At 49.2% G+C, this 14223-nt stretch overlaps 1 protein-coding gene and 2 non-coding genes across 8 annotated transcripts; 2 read left to right on the top strand and 1 right to left on the bottom strand.

Annotated features, from left to right (window-relative positions):
- Nucleotides 1–33: 33 nt before the first annotated feature.
- Nucleotides 34–14160, bottom strand: crocc2 (ciliary rootlet coiled-coil, rootletin family member 2). Of its 6 annotated transcripts, XM_088393160.1 has the most exons (37): nucleotides 13628–13675; nucleotides 13441–13479; nucleotides 12988–13111; nucleotides 12811–12908; nucleotides 11431–11592; nucleotides 11160–11243; nucleotides 11003–11097; nucleotides 10453–10597; nucleotides 9886–9992; nucleotides 9426–9626; nucleotides 9278–9353; nucleotides 9079–9168; nucleotides 8900–9010; nucleotides 8632–8831; nucleotides 8350–8490; nucleotides 7968–8112; nucleotides 7759–7905; nucleotides 7451–7681; nucleotides 6397–6590; nucleotides 6207–6334; nucleotides 5965–6134; nucleotides 5719–5886; nucleotides 5426–5560; nucleotides 5206–5349; nucleotides 3585–3802; nucleotides 3290–3449; nucleotides 3052–3219; nucleotides 2647–2980; nucleotides 2456–2583; nucleotides 2218–2329; nucleotides 2010–2161; nucleotides 1473–1883; nucleotides 1251–1400; nucleotides 974–1174; nucleotides 785–898; nucleotides 538–717; nucleotides 34–428 (listed from the first exon to the last, which is right to left on the bottom strand). In XM_088393160.1, the coding sequence occupies exons 4-37, from the start codon at nucleotides 12892–12894 to the stop codon at nucleotides 333–335; spliced, it is 5382 nt and encodes a 1793-aa protein (XP_088249286.1). In that variant the 5' UTR covers nucleotides 12895–12908; nucleotides 12988–13111; nucleotides 13441–13479; nucleotides 13628–13675; the 3' UTR covers nucleotides 34–332. The 6 variants fall into 6 exon arrangements, with proteins under 6 accessions (XP_088249286.1, XP_088249283.1, XP_088249284.1 ...); XM_088393157.1 differs by lacking the exons at nucleotides 13441–13479; nucleotides 13628–13675 and adding an exon at nucleotides 13993–14160; XM_088393158.1 differs by lacking the exons at nucleotides 13441–13479; nucleotides 13628–13675 and adding an exon at nucleotides 13993–14160 and having other exon boundaries at nucleotides 8632–8810.
- trnap-cgg (transfer RNA proline (anticodon CGG)) lies at nucleotides 3505–3576 on the top strand. The gene has a single exon. It is a non-coding gene; the product is annotated as a tRNA-Pro (tRNA).
- Nucleotides 5617–5688, top strand: trnap-ugg (transfer RNA proline (anticodon UGG)). Its single transcript has one exon. It is a non-coding gene; the product is annotated as a tRNA-Pro (tRNA).
- Nucleotides 14161–14223: the final 63 nt, after the last annotated feature.

The following is a 14223-nucleotide window of genomic DNA, read 5'->3' as shown; positions in this document are numbered from 1 at the left end:
CATAACTCAAAGCGCCCCCCCCCCCCTCTTGACAAAATACAAACAAAAAAGCCACACAAAGAACAACGTTAATGTGTCGAGAAAATCTGACTTTAAACAAAAGTCAAAATTAGCACCGTGTTGTCATCAATAGCAACTAACTAAATCTTTTAACTAGTAATTATCAAAATACCTTTTGAAACTAATCCTCCCAATCTTTTTTGTGAGTGATAATATTGATAGCGTGCAAGTGATAATATTTGTCACCCGGACGAATCGAACAGTTCGTCCCGTCCGCTCCGTCGTAAACAAACGCCCCGTCGTGGTTGTTGTTGTCACGCATGTGACGGTGGCTACATACTTGAGTGCACGCCCGGCCGCAGCATCTTGTGGACGCAGGCCTGTCGCCTTCGTGTCTCCTCGTCCAGCTGCTCCTTGAGCGTGGACACCTGTGCACCAGATGTATCTTCACTGATTGAGGACTTCAAAACCGTCAACGCCCACCAAATAAGAGTTGAGATGTTCTCGTAACCTTTTCCTAACCACTGTCACACATACCTGATCCTCCAGACACCTGACCCTCTGGCGATGGGCCTTCTCACGGCTCTCCAGCGCCTGCTGAGCCTGCAGCTGGGCCTGGCGCAAACGCTCTGTGGCCGTTTCCATCTCCTGGTGGTGGCGCGCCGTCACCTCCAGGAGGCGCTGTGCCTGAGCCTGCTCCAGCTGACCTATCTGCGACTATGATACAAAGTTGGTGAGCAGAAGCATACCACATCACGTGCACAACATCCAAAGAGGTGCTGACCTTCAGGGCAGTCACCTGGTCCTGCCTCTCCACCAGCTGCCGCTCGAGGCGGACTAGCGCCTCTTGCGTCTCCCTGGCGATCCCCTCCTCCGTCCTCCGCCTGTTTGTCTCTGCCTAACGGCACGTCAACACACACGTGAAGAAGAAACTGATAATCCAGTACTGCTGTTGGATTCTGTCTTATCTCACCTTCTCCAACGACTTCCTGAGAGCACCTTTGTCTTTTCCCAGCCGCGTCATGGCTTTCTCCATGTCGGCTTTTTCCCGCCGTAGCTGCTGCAGCGCCACCTGTAGGTTCGTCACCTTGCTTTCCAGATTTGTCGCCTTGCTCTCCAGCTGCTCAACCTTCTCCCGCGCCGCCTGCTGTGCCCCCTGTTGCATCTTCAGATTCTGCAAGGAGTGAAACCTCACTCGGATATGCAACGTGAAGTACCATCGTACCTAATAAAGTGTCTGGTGCGCTAACCTGCTGCAGGCTCATCTTTTGTTTGTCCAGCTCACGGTTCCTCTGCTCCAAGTCCTCTTGTTCCCTTTTAAGTGTCTGACTGCGTTCCGTCAGAGAGCGGTTCAGCTTCTTGCTCTCCGCCAGGGCCTCTCGACTTTCGTTTAGACGGTCCTGTGATGTCACATGTCGAGATGTTGGGATCAAAGCTCACGCCGGTCGGGTTAGCGTCAAACAACAAAAGACCTGCAGGAGTTGTCGTTCTGTCTCGCTGTCGGTCATAGCTCTGTGCAGCTGCTTCAGGTTCTCCTGCAGCGCCCCCTGGCTGCTGCACCGCTCGCTCAGCTCGGCGATCAGCGCTCGAACCTGCTCGCCCAGCTGTCCCTGTCGCCGATCAGCCGCGCTTTGACGCTCCTCGCCGGCTCTCAGCGCCGTCTCGCTCTCGACGAGTTTCTTCGACGCCTTGGTCAGCCTCTCCCGTAACGCCGTCGTCTCCGCCTCCAACTGAGATGCTCTTTGGCGGGCACACTGCAGCTCGGCCTCCAGGGAACCTTGAGCGAGTTCCAGCCGGACATTGCTCCTTCGGGCCTCCTCCAAGGCCTCGTTTAGTCTCTCATGTTCCGCGTGTGCGTTAGCCTGGGAGCCATCCAGCTTATCCTTGGACAGAATAATCAAAGTGTCAGTCGAGAGCAGGGATGGGCAACTGGTACCACATCATCAAGTAACTCAGTAGTCTTGGTATTATCTCATTTTTGTCAAACATCTGGTTAGGAAGTCACACACCTTGAGTGACTTGCACTCAACTTGGAGAGTGAGCAAAGCAGACCGGAGCTGAGTCACCTCCTCCTCCAGGCCCGCCTTGTCTCGCTCGGCTTCCCGGTGAAGGAAAAACGAGGTCTGCGATTCACGCAGTCTCTCCTGCATCTCCCGATGTTCTGCAAAAAATAATCGTTGAATTTTGTCGCTCTCGTGCGTCCTTCATCTCCCTTACCGTCTTTGAACTGCTTCAGGGACTTGTGCAGTTTAGTCACCTCGCCGGCTGATTTGTCCTGGAGTGTTGACACCTGCTCGCTTAGCATGACCAGCTGAGCCTTGGACTCATCCTAAAAACAAAAAACAGACCTTCTCTAAAGCTAAGTCCAGTGGTGCCTTGACTCAACTTCATAAAGTGTCAGAGGCTTACAATAATAATGTCCCTATAAATAATAAGTCAGGTTTTACAGACATACTCTTTCTCTCTGTGTGTCCCTGAGTTCCCTCTGGAAGTCCTGCAGGCTGTCCTGGATGAAGTCCAAGTCCAGTTCCTCATCATCGGCACAGGAAGTGGAGATGCTGGTCAAGCCGTCTCCCGCCGAGCCTGCGGCGAGCGTGTGTAAACCTCTTGACAGCCGCATGTAAACTAACAAGCAACAAGACAAACCTTGAAGAGGAAGTCTCCTCCTGGGAGATGTCAAGCGGAGACGGCGCAGCGCCGAGCCCACCGCAGACACTTTGCGCTCCAGCTCGTGCCGCCGGCTCTCGCTCACCCCCAAGCGACGCTCCAGATCCAGGGCGGCGGCCTCGGCGCGGTCCAGCCGGGCACTCACCTCTCCGGTTTGGAGGGCGGCGTCCTCCAGGCTTCGCTGCAGCCGGGCGGCCTGGTCATGATGCTTCTGGTCCACCAGCTGCTGCCGGGCTTGTTGGACCTGCAGGAGCTCCTTGCCCTGACGCTCGGCCTCCTCCAGTTCCAACACGCGTCTCTGCAGGGATGACGCCTGCTCAAGTAGAAGAAATATGCAAAGTTGACTTGTCATCTCATCCACCCTGGGTCAAAGGTGAGCATGACCTGATTGGTGGCTGCATCTTTGGCTGCCTCGCACTCCAACACTTTCTGCTTGAGACCGAACGCCTGGCGTCGCGCCTCCTCCTGCTGCTGCTCCTCCTGACACAGTTGCGCCTGCAGCTGCTTCATTTCTTGCTCCTGACGCTGTTTCTCACCTTCCAGGACCTTCAACTGAGATCAACGTGATTTATTTTCTTCGACTAACTTCAGGGATATTTCACTTCATATCTAATTTTCCAACCTGTCTGCGCAGCTCCTGATTCCGTCGGCGCGCCTGCAGCCGCGACTTCTCGATTTCTCGCATGCTGCTCCTCAAGGTGGACGCCTCCCGCTGCACGGCGGCGCTTCGCTCTTCCAAGACGGACATTTGCTGCTCACGCCCCTCCAATGCTCGCCTCAAGCTGATGGCCGAGGGAACATGTGACCAAAAAAAAGGATGTCAGTGAATTTATACCTGGCTCGTTGGTCTAGGGGTATGATTCTCGCTTCGGGTGCGAGAGGTCCCGGGTTCAAATCCCGGACGAGCCCTTCTTTACCTGCTGTTATCGCTCTCCGCCCGCTTGATGGAAGCTCTGAGCTCCTGGTTGGAGGTGTGGATTGCTTCCTTCTCATTGGTTTCGTCCTCCAGTAATCGACGCAGGTTGAGGGCCTCCTTGCGCTGCTTCTCCCAACCCTGAGAGCTCTCCTGGAGGGACTGCCGGGCTTCGGCCAGTTGCTCCTCGGTGTGCTGCAGCTGAGCTTGAAGAGCCTTCACCTTACCCGTGATGGATGGAGAACATTATAAACGCATCAAGTAGACAGCAGTGTTTCTCACAATTAAACCCGACTCAGCATATCACACTATTTCGTCTTCATTTCTAAATATTGTCAGAACGGATAATAAATGAAGATGAGGAAAAACTGGATTCAATTTTCATTCGTCCCTACGGGAGAAAATTACCTTCCACTGTTTATTGCTTAATTTAGTGGAAGAAGTCCAAAAATGTTGAAGCTGCTACTCGAGGAAAAAGATGAGACTGGTGATAAAAAAGCAAAAAGTCACAAGAAGTTGAGTTCAAGTCCAAATGGGTGAATGAGCTCATGTAAACAGAGCAGAGTGAGCACATGACCTATATTAGTATATTTTTTTTATATTTATATTTGGCTCGAGGGAGGACGGGGGCTTATCAGGGCCGGGGCTAAGAGCCATTTAGGCACACGGCCAGCTTGCGTCTCCTCGCTGAGCTCACAGTGTCAAGAATCCGCAGAGCTGCGTGATAAACAGCAGCGCACCCCCCTGAACTTCGGGACGTGTGGGGGAGGATGAGGAGGCCACACAGGATGATTCTTTCATAAACGCATCTGAGGAATAACAAGCTGATCCCACCAATTAGCCTTTACGAGGGACATTGGGAAAAATGCAGCCCCCCCACCCCCCAAAGTCACTTAGCGACATTAATATATATCATTAGTAAAGCCTGTGTGAAAAAAACGTAAATCGGACTGAGAACTCAACTTGTTGGCGTTTTTGTCATTGCTCGTGGGCGGAGCTTGTTGGACGCCTCGCCATTAAACAGAAAAGTCTATTAACTCCCCGAGCCCACAAACGTCTCGTGTGTGATGAAGGTCCTGCCCTGAAGAGGTTCGTCCAACCGGCAGAAATGTATCACACGCCCTCGAGGGCCGAGGGTGTGAGGGTCCGTTCATCGGCGCTCTCAGCTTCTAATTTTATATAATTTTTTTTCTCCACCCCCCCCATCTTCTTCAGGATGAGATGGGGCAGTGTAGTGTTATATGTGCGAGAGAAGGGGGGGAGAGGTGGGAGTGGGGTTGAGGGTCCCGCTGGAGCCAGCCTTTTGCTGTTACAAGGGGGAGAAAATAAACACCCGGCCGCCCCCCCCCGCCACCCCTTCACTGCTGGCTTATTTACACAAGGGGTTAACGCAAACTTTGATTTCATAATACGGTACCAGGGACCCGCGATCCCACCGCTGTCCCACCAACCCGCTGATACTGTCCAGCTTCTCATTTGAACTATGATTCAATGTAGAATAATTTTGTTTTTTTTAACGGGAACGCTTTTGTATAAAAAAAAAAATTCTACAATGGTAGCATATATAATCTTTGCTCAACGCTGCCCCAGAAGCGCATCCAGACAGATCAAGAGAATTTCCTGACCTGCTGCTGGGCTGCCTGCTGCTGTTGGCTCAGCTCACGCAGCTTCTCACGTCCACTCTGCTCGGCGGCCTCGTGCGATTTAAGCCACGCCTCCAAGTCGGCACGCAGCTGAAGTGTCTCGCGCCGCAGGACTGAGATTTCATTCTAGACAACAAACAGAAGAAAAAGTTAAATGGAGGAAGCTTCTCAAATGGAGGCATGGAAGGTTGGTGATGGTGACCTTGTCCTGCTCCTGTGCGAAGTACGCTTCCTTCCGAGTAAGCTCCAGATGACTGGTTACCGATTTTAGATCTTGCTGGAGGATAGCAAGTTCCTCCACCAGGGATGTCTTCTCCGCGTCTTTCTGGGACAAAGCCTGACCATAGACACACAATTTGGCTTTGGGTATGGCAGGGCTTCAATATAGTGTGTGGCTCGTTGGTCTAGGGGTATGATTCTCGCTTTGGGTGCGAGAGGTCCCGGGTTCAAATCCCGGACGAGCCCTCCACCGAAACTCTCTTTGGTTCTCCTTACCTGCTGATTCTCTTTGTGGGCCTTAATAATGCTCCTCTTGCAGTCCTGCTGGACTCTGAGCATCTCCTCTTTTGCCTCCTCCACCTCATCCCGACTGCGCTCTGCCAGTTGTTGGTTGAGTGAGCGCAGCTGCTCCAGCTGCTTCATCAACTCTGTAAGCTTCTGCTCCTGTACGATAGATGAGCACCACCATCTGTGACGCCTCATCTTCATCCTACCGCAGCATCAGTTTCATCAAGGTCAAACCTGCTGTCTGCTTGCATCTTCCAGCTGCTCTCGGTGAAGCTCGTTGCTGTTCTTCAGGCTCTGCAGGGTCTCCCGCTCCGCTTGGACCAGCTTCTCTTCTAGGTCGCTGCGCTCCTGCGTGACCTGAGCAAGCTCACGCTCTGCATCCAAACGCACTCGGGCTACATCACCTGCACGTGAACGTGGTCGTAATCAGATAAATTCTCACGGATGAGACCAAAATGTTGGGGGGGTCTACACACGTGTCAAGGCTTCGTTAGCCGACAGCAAGCTGCGATTCTCGGCCTCCACGCGGCTACGCTCGACCTCCAGGGACAAGGCCAGATCCTGGCTCTGGAACACGCTGGTCTCCAAGGACTGCTTCTCGGCTCTGCAAGTTCAAGTGTGGTCAGAAGCCACATTCTAACTCAATATTTGTTCTTGCCTTCATACCTGAGTGCCAGCAGCTCCTGGGCAAGGTCGCAGCTTTTGCGCTCGGCCGAGCAGAGTCGGACCTCCAGGGCGGCCTTGTCTTTGGCCAGACCGTCTCTATCTGCGGTCACTTTCTCCAGAACTTTCTCCTGCTCGTCCAGCTGCCTCCTGCTCTCACAAAGCTCCTCCGAAGTGCTCTGCACTTGTCTGCTCACCTACAACACAAAGTACTTGCTGACTTTCGGCCTAAATGTCGACGAGATGGTGAAATGGAGATCCAGGACCAAAAAAAACAACTCAGACGTCCTAGAACCTTTAAGTTGGGATACATGAATAAATCCATGAGAAAAAACAGAGGGGGAAAAAAGTGCCACAATGGCTGAGTTTATAACGTACCTCAGCACCCTCTCGTGTTTATATTTTTTTCCAGCGCGGCGGAAGGTTTAAAAAAGCAATAATCAGCGTAATTTGATTTCCATCCAGGCTAAATTGAAGTCAAACAAAATATTAGCGCAGCACGTCTCTCGGCTCAGCCTGGATGACACCCAAGCTTTTTCACATTTATTTTCACAGCTCGCTTATCTCAAAGTGTTTGGATGGAATTTGTCCATTTGTTTGGTTTGTTAAAAACTACCTGAGCTCAAACGCGGAGGTCCTGCTCAAGCCATAATAAAGCAGGAAAGGATTCTTGTCATTCTTCAGAGAGCAAAGAATGAGAAGACTTTGGCGGCGCAAATTTACGACTCTCTCAAGTTAAAAAAAGCACTCTGAACCTCCATTTATCTTCCTCGCATTTGTGCATTATTCTTTCTCCCCGCTGACTCATAAAAAACTATTAATAGCACTTTAGGCCTACGAAAATATCAGTTTTAAGGAGACAGTAATGATACTAAAAGTTATATACTGACCTTCATATCTGCGGTAGCTTAGATTCTTGACAAAAATATGACATTCATTTTATCACCTGTCTAGAAAAAGAAACAAGCTGAATTTTTCAAATTGTGGAGTAATCCTAAAATGGCCGCTCCGAACCACAATGGTAGATTTCCTGCATTTTCCGATCTTCAGCCCTTACCTGTGACCTCTGCTGCAGGTTGCGAGCGTTTTCCTTCTGGAGTCGCTCCAGGTCCTCTTCCGTCTTGCGTCGCAAGTCCCATAGGTGGCGCTGCGAGCTCTCCAGGGCTTCCTTCTCCATCAGAGTGTCTGTCTTCTCCCGTTGTAGCTGGGCCACCTCCTCCCGAGCCGACGCCCGCTCAGCTTCCGCCTCCCGATGGCGGTCGCCGAGCTCCGCCTTCTCAGCTTCCGCCTGAAACGGAGTGACGCAATTGGTGACAAAAATGAAGGGTCATGAAAAGCACTCTCTTCGTTGAGATGACTGCTAACCTGCAGGAGCAATCGGTTGAGCTCCACCTTGTCCTTGGCCAGGCCCTCACTCAGAGCCGCCATCTTGGCCAGGGAATCCTTCAATTCTGCCTCCTGGTGCCGCATCTTCGCCAACAACGCTTCCTGCTCCATGCCACGACACTCCGCCTATGTAACGATGCGTCATGGCGGTCAGGAACAAGATACGGACGAGGTGGCGGTGGTCCAACCTTGCTGAGAGCCAAAGCCAGGCTAGCCTTGTCCTCCTCCAGAACCTCCTTCTCCAAGCCAGACTGGCTCAACGCCTCCTTCGCCGCCACCAACTCCCGTCGGACGTCCGAGTGCTTCCCCTCCAGCTCCTCCAGGCTCTGCTCGCTGGAACGTAAGCACATTTTCTCACGCCGTTGCGTCATTGCACAACAAGGGGGGGAAAACAACACCCCCGAGCAATAATCCATCTGGCCTTTGAAAGATGGAGCACCAAAGGTCGCCATCCAGAGGAACTGAGCTGGATCCCTCCCGGATCCCCCAAAAAACGTGTATTTAATTTCAAACCCATCAAACAAATAAATGCCTATTAGGTATGTCATGATCTGTGTGTGTGCATCGTACCTTCTCTGGACGTTGGAACGTAGCCGTCCCAACTGCAGCTCAACATCTCTCCGCTGCCGTCGCAGGGCCTCCGACTCGCCGCGTTGGGTGTTGCACTCCTGTCGGGCTTCTGCTAAGAGCTGCTCCACACGGCACTTCTCTCTGGGTAAGACGACAAGTTTATAGAATAAAAACGTTGGTTTGATCTGATCTGTTTTTTTTTTTTTTTTTTTTTTTAGTTCTTCTATGTTCTCAGTCCTTATAGTCCATGTGACTCCTTATCTTTGTCGTGATGGCTGATACCTGGAGACGAGGTCCAGCGAGGAGCAGTATCTATCCTTCTCCTGCATAGTTTCCTCCAAAGCCTTTTGGACCTCTTGACTTTCCTTTGCGACTTCCTGGATCCTCACCTCCAGTTCCGTCCTGGCCGAGTGGCTCTGCTGCAGTCGAGTACGCAGCGAGTTCGCCTCGTTCAGGGAGGCCTCCAGGCGAACACGGAGGTCCTGGAAGATTGAGTATCATTTCAAGAGAACTATTTGCGATAGAGGGCACCAGAAAAAGGGAGGCAGACTTGAGTTTGTTGCTTGTGCTTGTCGAAGGCATCCTGCACAGCCTTCAGGGTTGCGATCTTCCGTGGAGAACAATCAAGAAAACCTCCACCATCAACCTCTCTGGACACTAGCTGGGGATCCGTGTGGACATTGTTAAGACTGTGGCTATTTGTACACATTGAACAGTTTTTCTTCTGACCTGGTGGACCTCGTGGAGTACTTTCTGAAGGGTTTGATTCTCGGCCTGGAGGACTTCCAGCTCTCCTTTGTCCTCGCTTCTGCTCGTCTCCTAAGCGGGAGACCATGCAGGTCAAACAAACTGTAAACTTAAGCCTGACATATTCCAGACGCCAGCTGCTCAACCATCAAAGCTTTGAGACCAGCAAATTTGATCTCACCATCCTGTCCAGGCTGGCGTCCTTCTCGCTGTTTTGGCTGCGGAGGTGCGTCAATGCATCCGTCAGCTCCATGATCCTGAATTAGACATCAGAATAACCAAATAAATATTATATCTTGTTTGGCTTTGGTCTCCTTTGCGTTCGGTACCTGGATTTGAGTTCCACTTTCTCGGCATCCCAGCGCCCCTGAAGCTGCATGGCCTCTCGGAGTTTGTCCTTTAGCTGCCGCTCCAACGCCGACACCTCCGTGCCACCGGGGGAGCTCTCCTGCGTGGCCTCCAGATGACGACAAGCCACGCGGAGCTGCTGGCCGACGGCGACGCACTCGCCTCGCATGTCGGACAGCGTCCTATTTCAGTGGACCCCCACATACGAGCAGATTGGCATCCACCCATTTTTTTTCTAATTAAAAAAAGTTTTTTTGCGGAGTCAACCTTCATTTTGGTGGGGAAAACTGTTATTGGAGGTTCCATTTTTATTTATTTATTCATTTGAGGGGTTTAAAAATAGTCTTAAGATATTTGTCTTGTGAAGTAATGTGAATTACCGGATGACAACAAAAGAGTAAAAATAACTTTCTGTGTGCTTTTCGTTGACTGCACACTCACCTGTCAGCAAAGGTCCTGAGTTGCGTGAAGGAGTTCCTCAGGGAAGCGGCCTGGCGCCACAAGCTTCTGACGCGAGCCTGCTCCCGACTCAGGCGGCAAGACGACGCCTGCCAAGGGGTGAGCGTATATGTGTGTGTGAAGCAAGTGGGAGAGAGGTTAGCGAGAGATGGCACCTCTCATGTTATTGTGATTCCAAACAGACGCTGTCCTGGAAGTGCGCTGGCACACACACAAGTCATTGGATTTCCCTGAATAAACACACGTCGGACATTTACGGCAACAAAGCGGGCCTCGTCCTCCCGCCCCTCGCCACTTGGAATGTTTTCACAGGAAAAACAACGAAAGAAATAATGCGAGAGTGAATGTTGGCAATGAATGACCTGACTAAGGTTAACCCTTGAGTGATCCTGGGGACATATTTGGAGTTTGTACACAAGTTCCACATTTTTCCACCAGATGGTGCTACGTGTCTCCTATTCGAAGAATGCAACAATTGTTCTATTTTTTAATTTTTACTGTTTTCTGCAAGGGTAGTATTCAAAATATGAAAAAAAATAAGTTGCTCACCTCTTGCTGGTGGCGCAGGCGCGTATCGCGCAGCTCGGCGTCCTGGCGGACCTTCTGCAGGCTCTCGACCAGGCCCTGGTTGAGGGCGTCGGCCTCCTCCAGCTGTTCTCGAAGTACACAGTTGACTTGGCTCAGGCTGCCGCATCTGGAAACACGGCAACACCAACTTAGCACATCTGCGTTAGCTTAGCTCGAGTCACACATGCGCCAATGCTATCTGTGCGCGTACATGCTTTGTATTACCTAATGATGTTTGTGATGGATTTACGCCGCATTCGATGCAACTGGGATTTCGGAAATATCCAATTTGGAGATGACAGGGTGTGACGTCAAAGACCTCCAGGCAACCGCAAACAAAAAAAAAACACGGCTGAGGATCTCAGTAAGATTTAGAGTGTTTGTTTTTGCTTGAAAATTCACACGAGCCTTGTGAGCTACAAGTGGGACATTTCCAAATCTCCCAGCAGCTTCAAATGCAGCATGAGTGCAACCCATAGCAATATTAATGACAGCGTCGTGTTTGGAATAAGGAATGGGAAGCTCTGGCCACCTTTTCTGTTCCTCTTCCAGCTGGGCAACCTTGCTCCGGATGCTGATGCTGAGATCTTGCACTTGACGTTGGGCCGAGTCTTTGTGGGCCTGCAACTACCCACACGCACACACGTGTTGGTTTTGTGTGTCCACAAGACAAATATATTGGTACACACCAACAGTCGCGTCTTCTCCAAGTCAGAGGTCTTCTCCAGGACTTGTCCTTCCAGCTGGCCACACCTGCTTTTGTACTGGAGGACCTTGTAGAAAAAAAGCAGGACCAGATTGAGGAGTGGACTGAACAAAAACTCTTTTCAGTATTTATTTCACATCCTTAATTTTTATTATTCAACCTGTTTTACGACTGAGGACAAAAGGCCTTTTTGTACACCGACCTTAAGGTTATGGAATTAATCTTATGAGCGTCTCCATCACTACTTAGCTCACCTTGGTCTGAAGCCTCTGGACCAGCTGGGCTTGCTTCTGCTGGGCCTCCTGGAAGAGCATCAGCCTCCGTTTGTACTCTCGCTCCTGAACTGCCTGTTGCCACGGCGACGGGCTGTCCCGGTCCGACTCCGCTGGCGACGGCATGCTCAGCATTTGATCCAGCTGGATGCAGAGAGAATTCTTTTCAGTTTGGCAGAGCTACAAAGTGTTTGAAGATGCTCCATGTTCATTAGGGTTTGAGTTAGTGGAATTGGGTTTTTATATGGTTAGAAATAGTATAAATAGTGTCAGAGCAAGTTGACGTGGCCAGGTTGAAAAGTTGAAACATTCTGGCAAGCTTGGATTTGACTTTGATACACGGCACGACGGGTAATAATAAGCTGTTGGAGTGTGTCGACGTTACGCACGTACTATTTATGTAGCGCGCAAGCCTTGATGTCATTTCAGGACTCGAAACGGTTGCCATGGTTACTTTTGATACCACACCCAGGGCGTATTTCCACCGTCATCTTCAGAAACATGCTTTGAATTATCTTATTTCTTGATATGTATGATTTGTGCCCCTCCTCGCTTTTGTCTCCTGATAAATACTTGAAGGAAACACTTTGATGCCGTTGCCAGCGAGCAAGCGGAGGCTGGCTCCGGAGGCCCCCGTGAAGCCTTTGGTGTTGACGCCAAACCGAGGATGGCCGAGGTTGGCTTTTCGTGACGCTTCTTGCGAGCAGCTGATCGAAGCGCTCGGGCCGCATCCGCCACATCTGGCGGCCCGGCGTGCAAAGTTTTAGCGCAGCTGCCGCCATTTTTTTTCTTCGAGCCGAGGGGCTTAATAAAGAGAATTAATGAAGCGTGCTATCTGGAAGATTCCTAAACACAGCTGGGGCGGATGTCAACGCTGGAATCACGCTGAGAGCGCTTGCTGGGAAAGCTGTGAACAGTTTGTTTTATCCAAAAGGAGACTGAGGGCCACTGAAGAAAAGCGGAGATTGTGGAGTGGTTTTTATCCCAGAGTTGACCTTCTTGTAGCCTCACAAAAAGTCACTGTTTGATCAATATTTAGCCTTACAAAGTGTAATGTGTGCGTCAAAATCAAGCTAGCAAAGACGTCTGGTTGCTAATTGGGACCTATATGTATCCCCTGAGGTAAACATAAGTGTCAAACTAATGAAGCGGCTTTTATGGTCTGGTCCGAGCAGACAGACTAAGCGCAGTGTTGTCACAAATGGCAACTGTGTGTGGCAGGTGAAAAAAAAAAAAAAAAATCTTCATCATGACGGCGGTGTAGACATCACAAGGGGTGCCTTCATGGACCCTCTTTATTGACAGTTACATTCACAAATGATTGAGATAACTTCATTCCTCCATTTTCCATCTTTTTCTTACCTTTTCAGTGAGGCTGCATGCTTGGACTTGCTCCTTGCAGATCATCTGAGTCAAAGAACCCGCATCTTTGGGGTTCTCCTCCATTTTGGTTGCCTCACCTACCACCAGAAAAGCAAATCGCACAAATACTCACTTTTTTTTCCCCAAAGCGCTTATTGGATTTTTTGTTTTTCCAACCATCAGGCGACTCGGCCACCAGGTTCCGGGTGATGATGTGGCGGATGCGTGCCGACACCGGTGCCGGTGGAACTCCAGAGTCTGCTTCATGGATCTCAGAGTCAAGCAGAGACTCCTCCAACTTCTGCAAGTCATTGATAAGTAATAATTAGTATTTTAGAATATATTTTTGTCTCATATATGCTCGTTGCCTTGTCTAGGTTGGTTCAATGGAATAGTACTCATTCATTTGATATTTTAAGATAATCCAGAATGACAATTTCAATTGATTTCTTTTTTATTATATACGTAGGTTAATTTTTGATAAACTAGCTTAGCAGCTAACCACGTGCTCTTGAGTTTTAAAAAAATAGATTTACAAACCTGTTATATAATTACAGTAATAGTAAAACTAATACTCAAAATGTAACATTTCTTAATTGTAAAGGAATTAATTACTTAGCAACAGCTCACCAATATTTTTTTTTAAATATTCTTCAGGTGCCTTGCGATCTTTATCAAGGTTGCGCCAAAGACAGCAAAGTAAATGATAAACATCAAATTGTTAATTATTAGTCTTGAAAACTAAACATTATAATTAAACAACTATACAAATTTGTAAAAACAAGCGCCTATTGCATAAAATAGATATAAAACTGACTTAAAATTTGATTTTCGATGATTCTCGAAACGGATCAAAGAAGGAGGCCGAAACCGGAAGTCAGCGGAATATATTTCCGCTGCCGTCTAATAAACTTTTAAAACAAATTATTTTGTTTGAAAGTTAATATTTAACTGATGTGGTTGTTTAATCGAGTGATTTAAATATTGTTTTAAATCAGATACTCCCCTGAAAATACACATTATATACGGTACATTACGGACGGCGCCAACATCATGCGGTTTACATGCGCAATATTTACATAACAGTAGATAATTAAAATCTGTTAAAAATATTTAAAAAATCTGCAAACTTCAACGATTAAATAATAAAATAATCAATAGAAATAAATAAAATTTACCAACCTGAATGACAAGGTCTAGTGTAGGTGAAAGTGTGCCGTCCTCCTCCTGCGAGGAACTCATTCCAAATAAAAAAAGTGGAGTCAAAATATTCTAAGTAAAAGGACAAAAGTTGCTGGTCAAACTTTTTAGTCGACTGCAAAGCTTTTGCCGTCCCTGCGACCACTGATCAGGTCGTGTGGTTGCCATGGCAACCACACACAAGTCCTGGGTGGGGGTCGTTGCCAAGGAAAC

This window comes from Syngnathus floridae, chromosome 13, assembly GCF_059516105.1.
Source record: "Syngnathus floridae isolate MCC-2025c chromosome 13, RoL_Sflo_1.0, whole genome shotgun sequence".
Taxonomy (NCBI): Eukaryota; Metazoa; Chordata; class Actinopteri; order Syngnathiformes; family Syngnathidae; genus Syngnathus; species Syngnathus floridae.
Note: the sequence above shows the minus strand (reverse complement) of the source record. Positions and strands in the feature narration are given on the sequence as shown.

Excerpts from the sequence above, each read along its gene's own strand:
- crocc2 (XM_088393157.1), bottom strand. The coding sequence starts at position 14,052 with ATGAGTTCCTCGCAGGAGGAGGACGGCACACTTTCACCTACACTAGAC. Across the intron at positions 8,113-8,349 it reads CGTTCCAACGTCCAGAGAAG|CGAGCAGAGCCTGGAGGAGC; the intron begins GTACGATGCACA and ends CTTACGTTCCAG. Across the intron at positions 7,906-7,967 it reads TGGCTTTGGCTCTCAGCAAG|GCGGAGTGTCGTGGCATGGA; the intron begins GTTGGACCACCG and ends ATCGTTACATAG.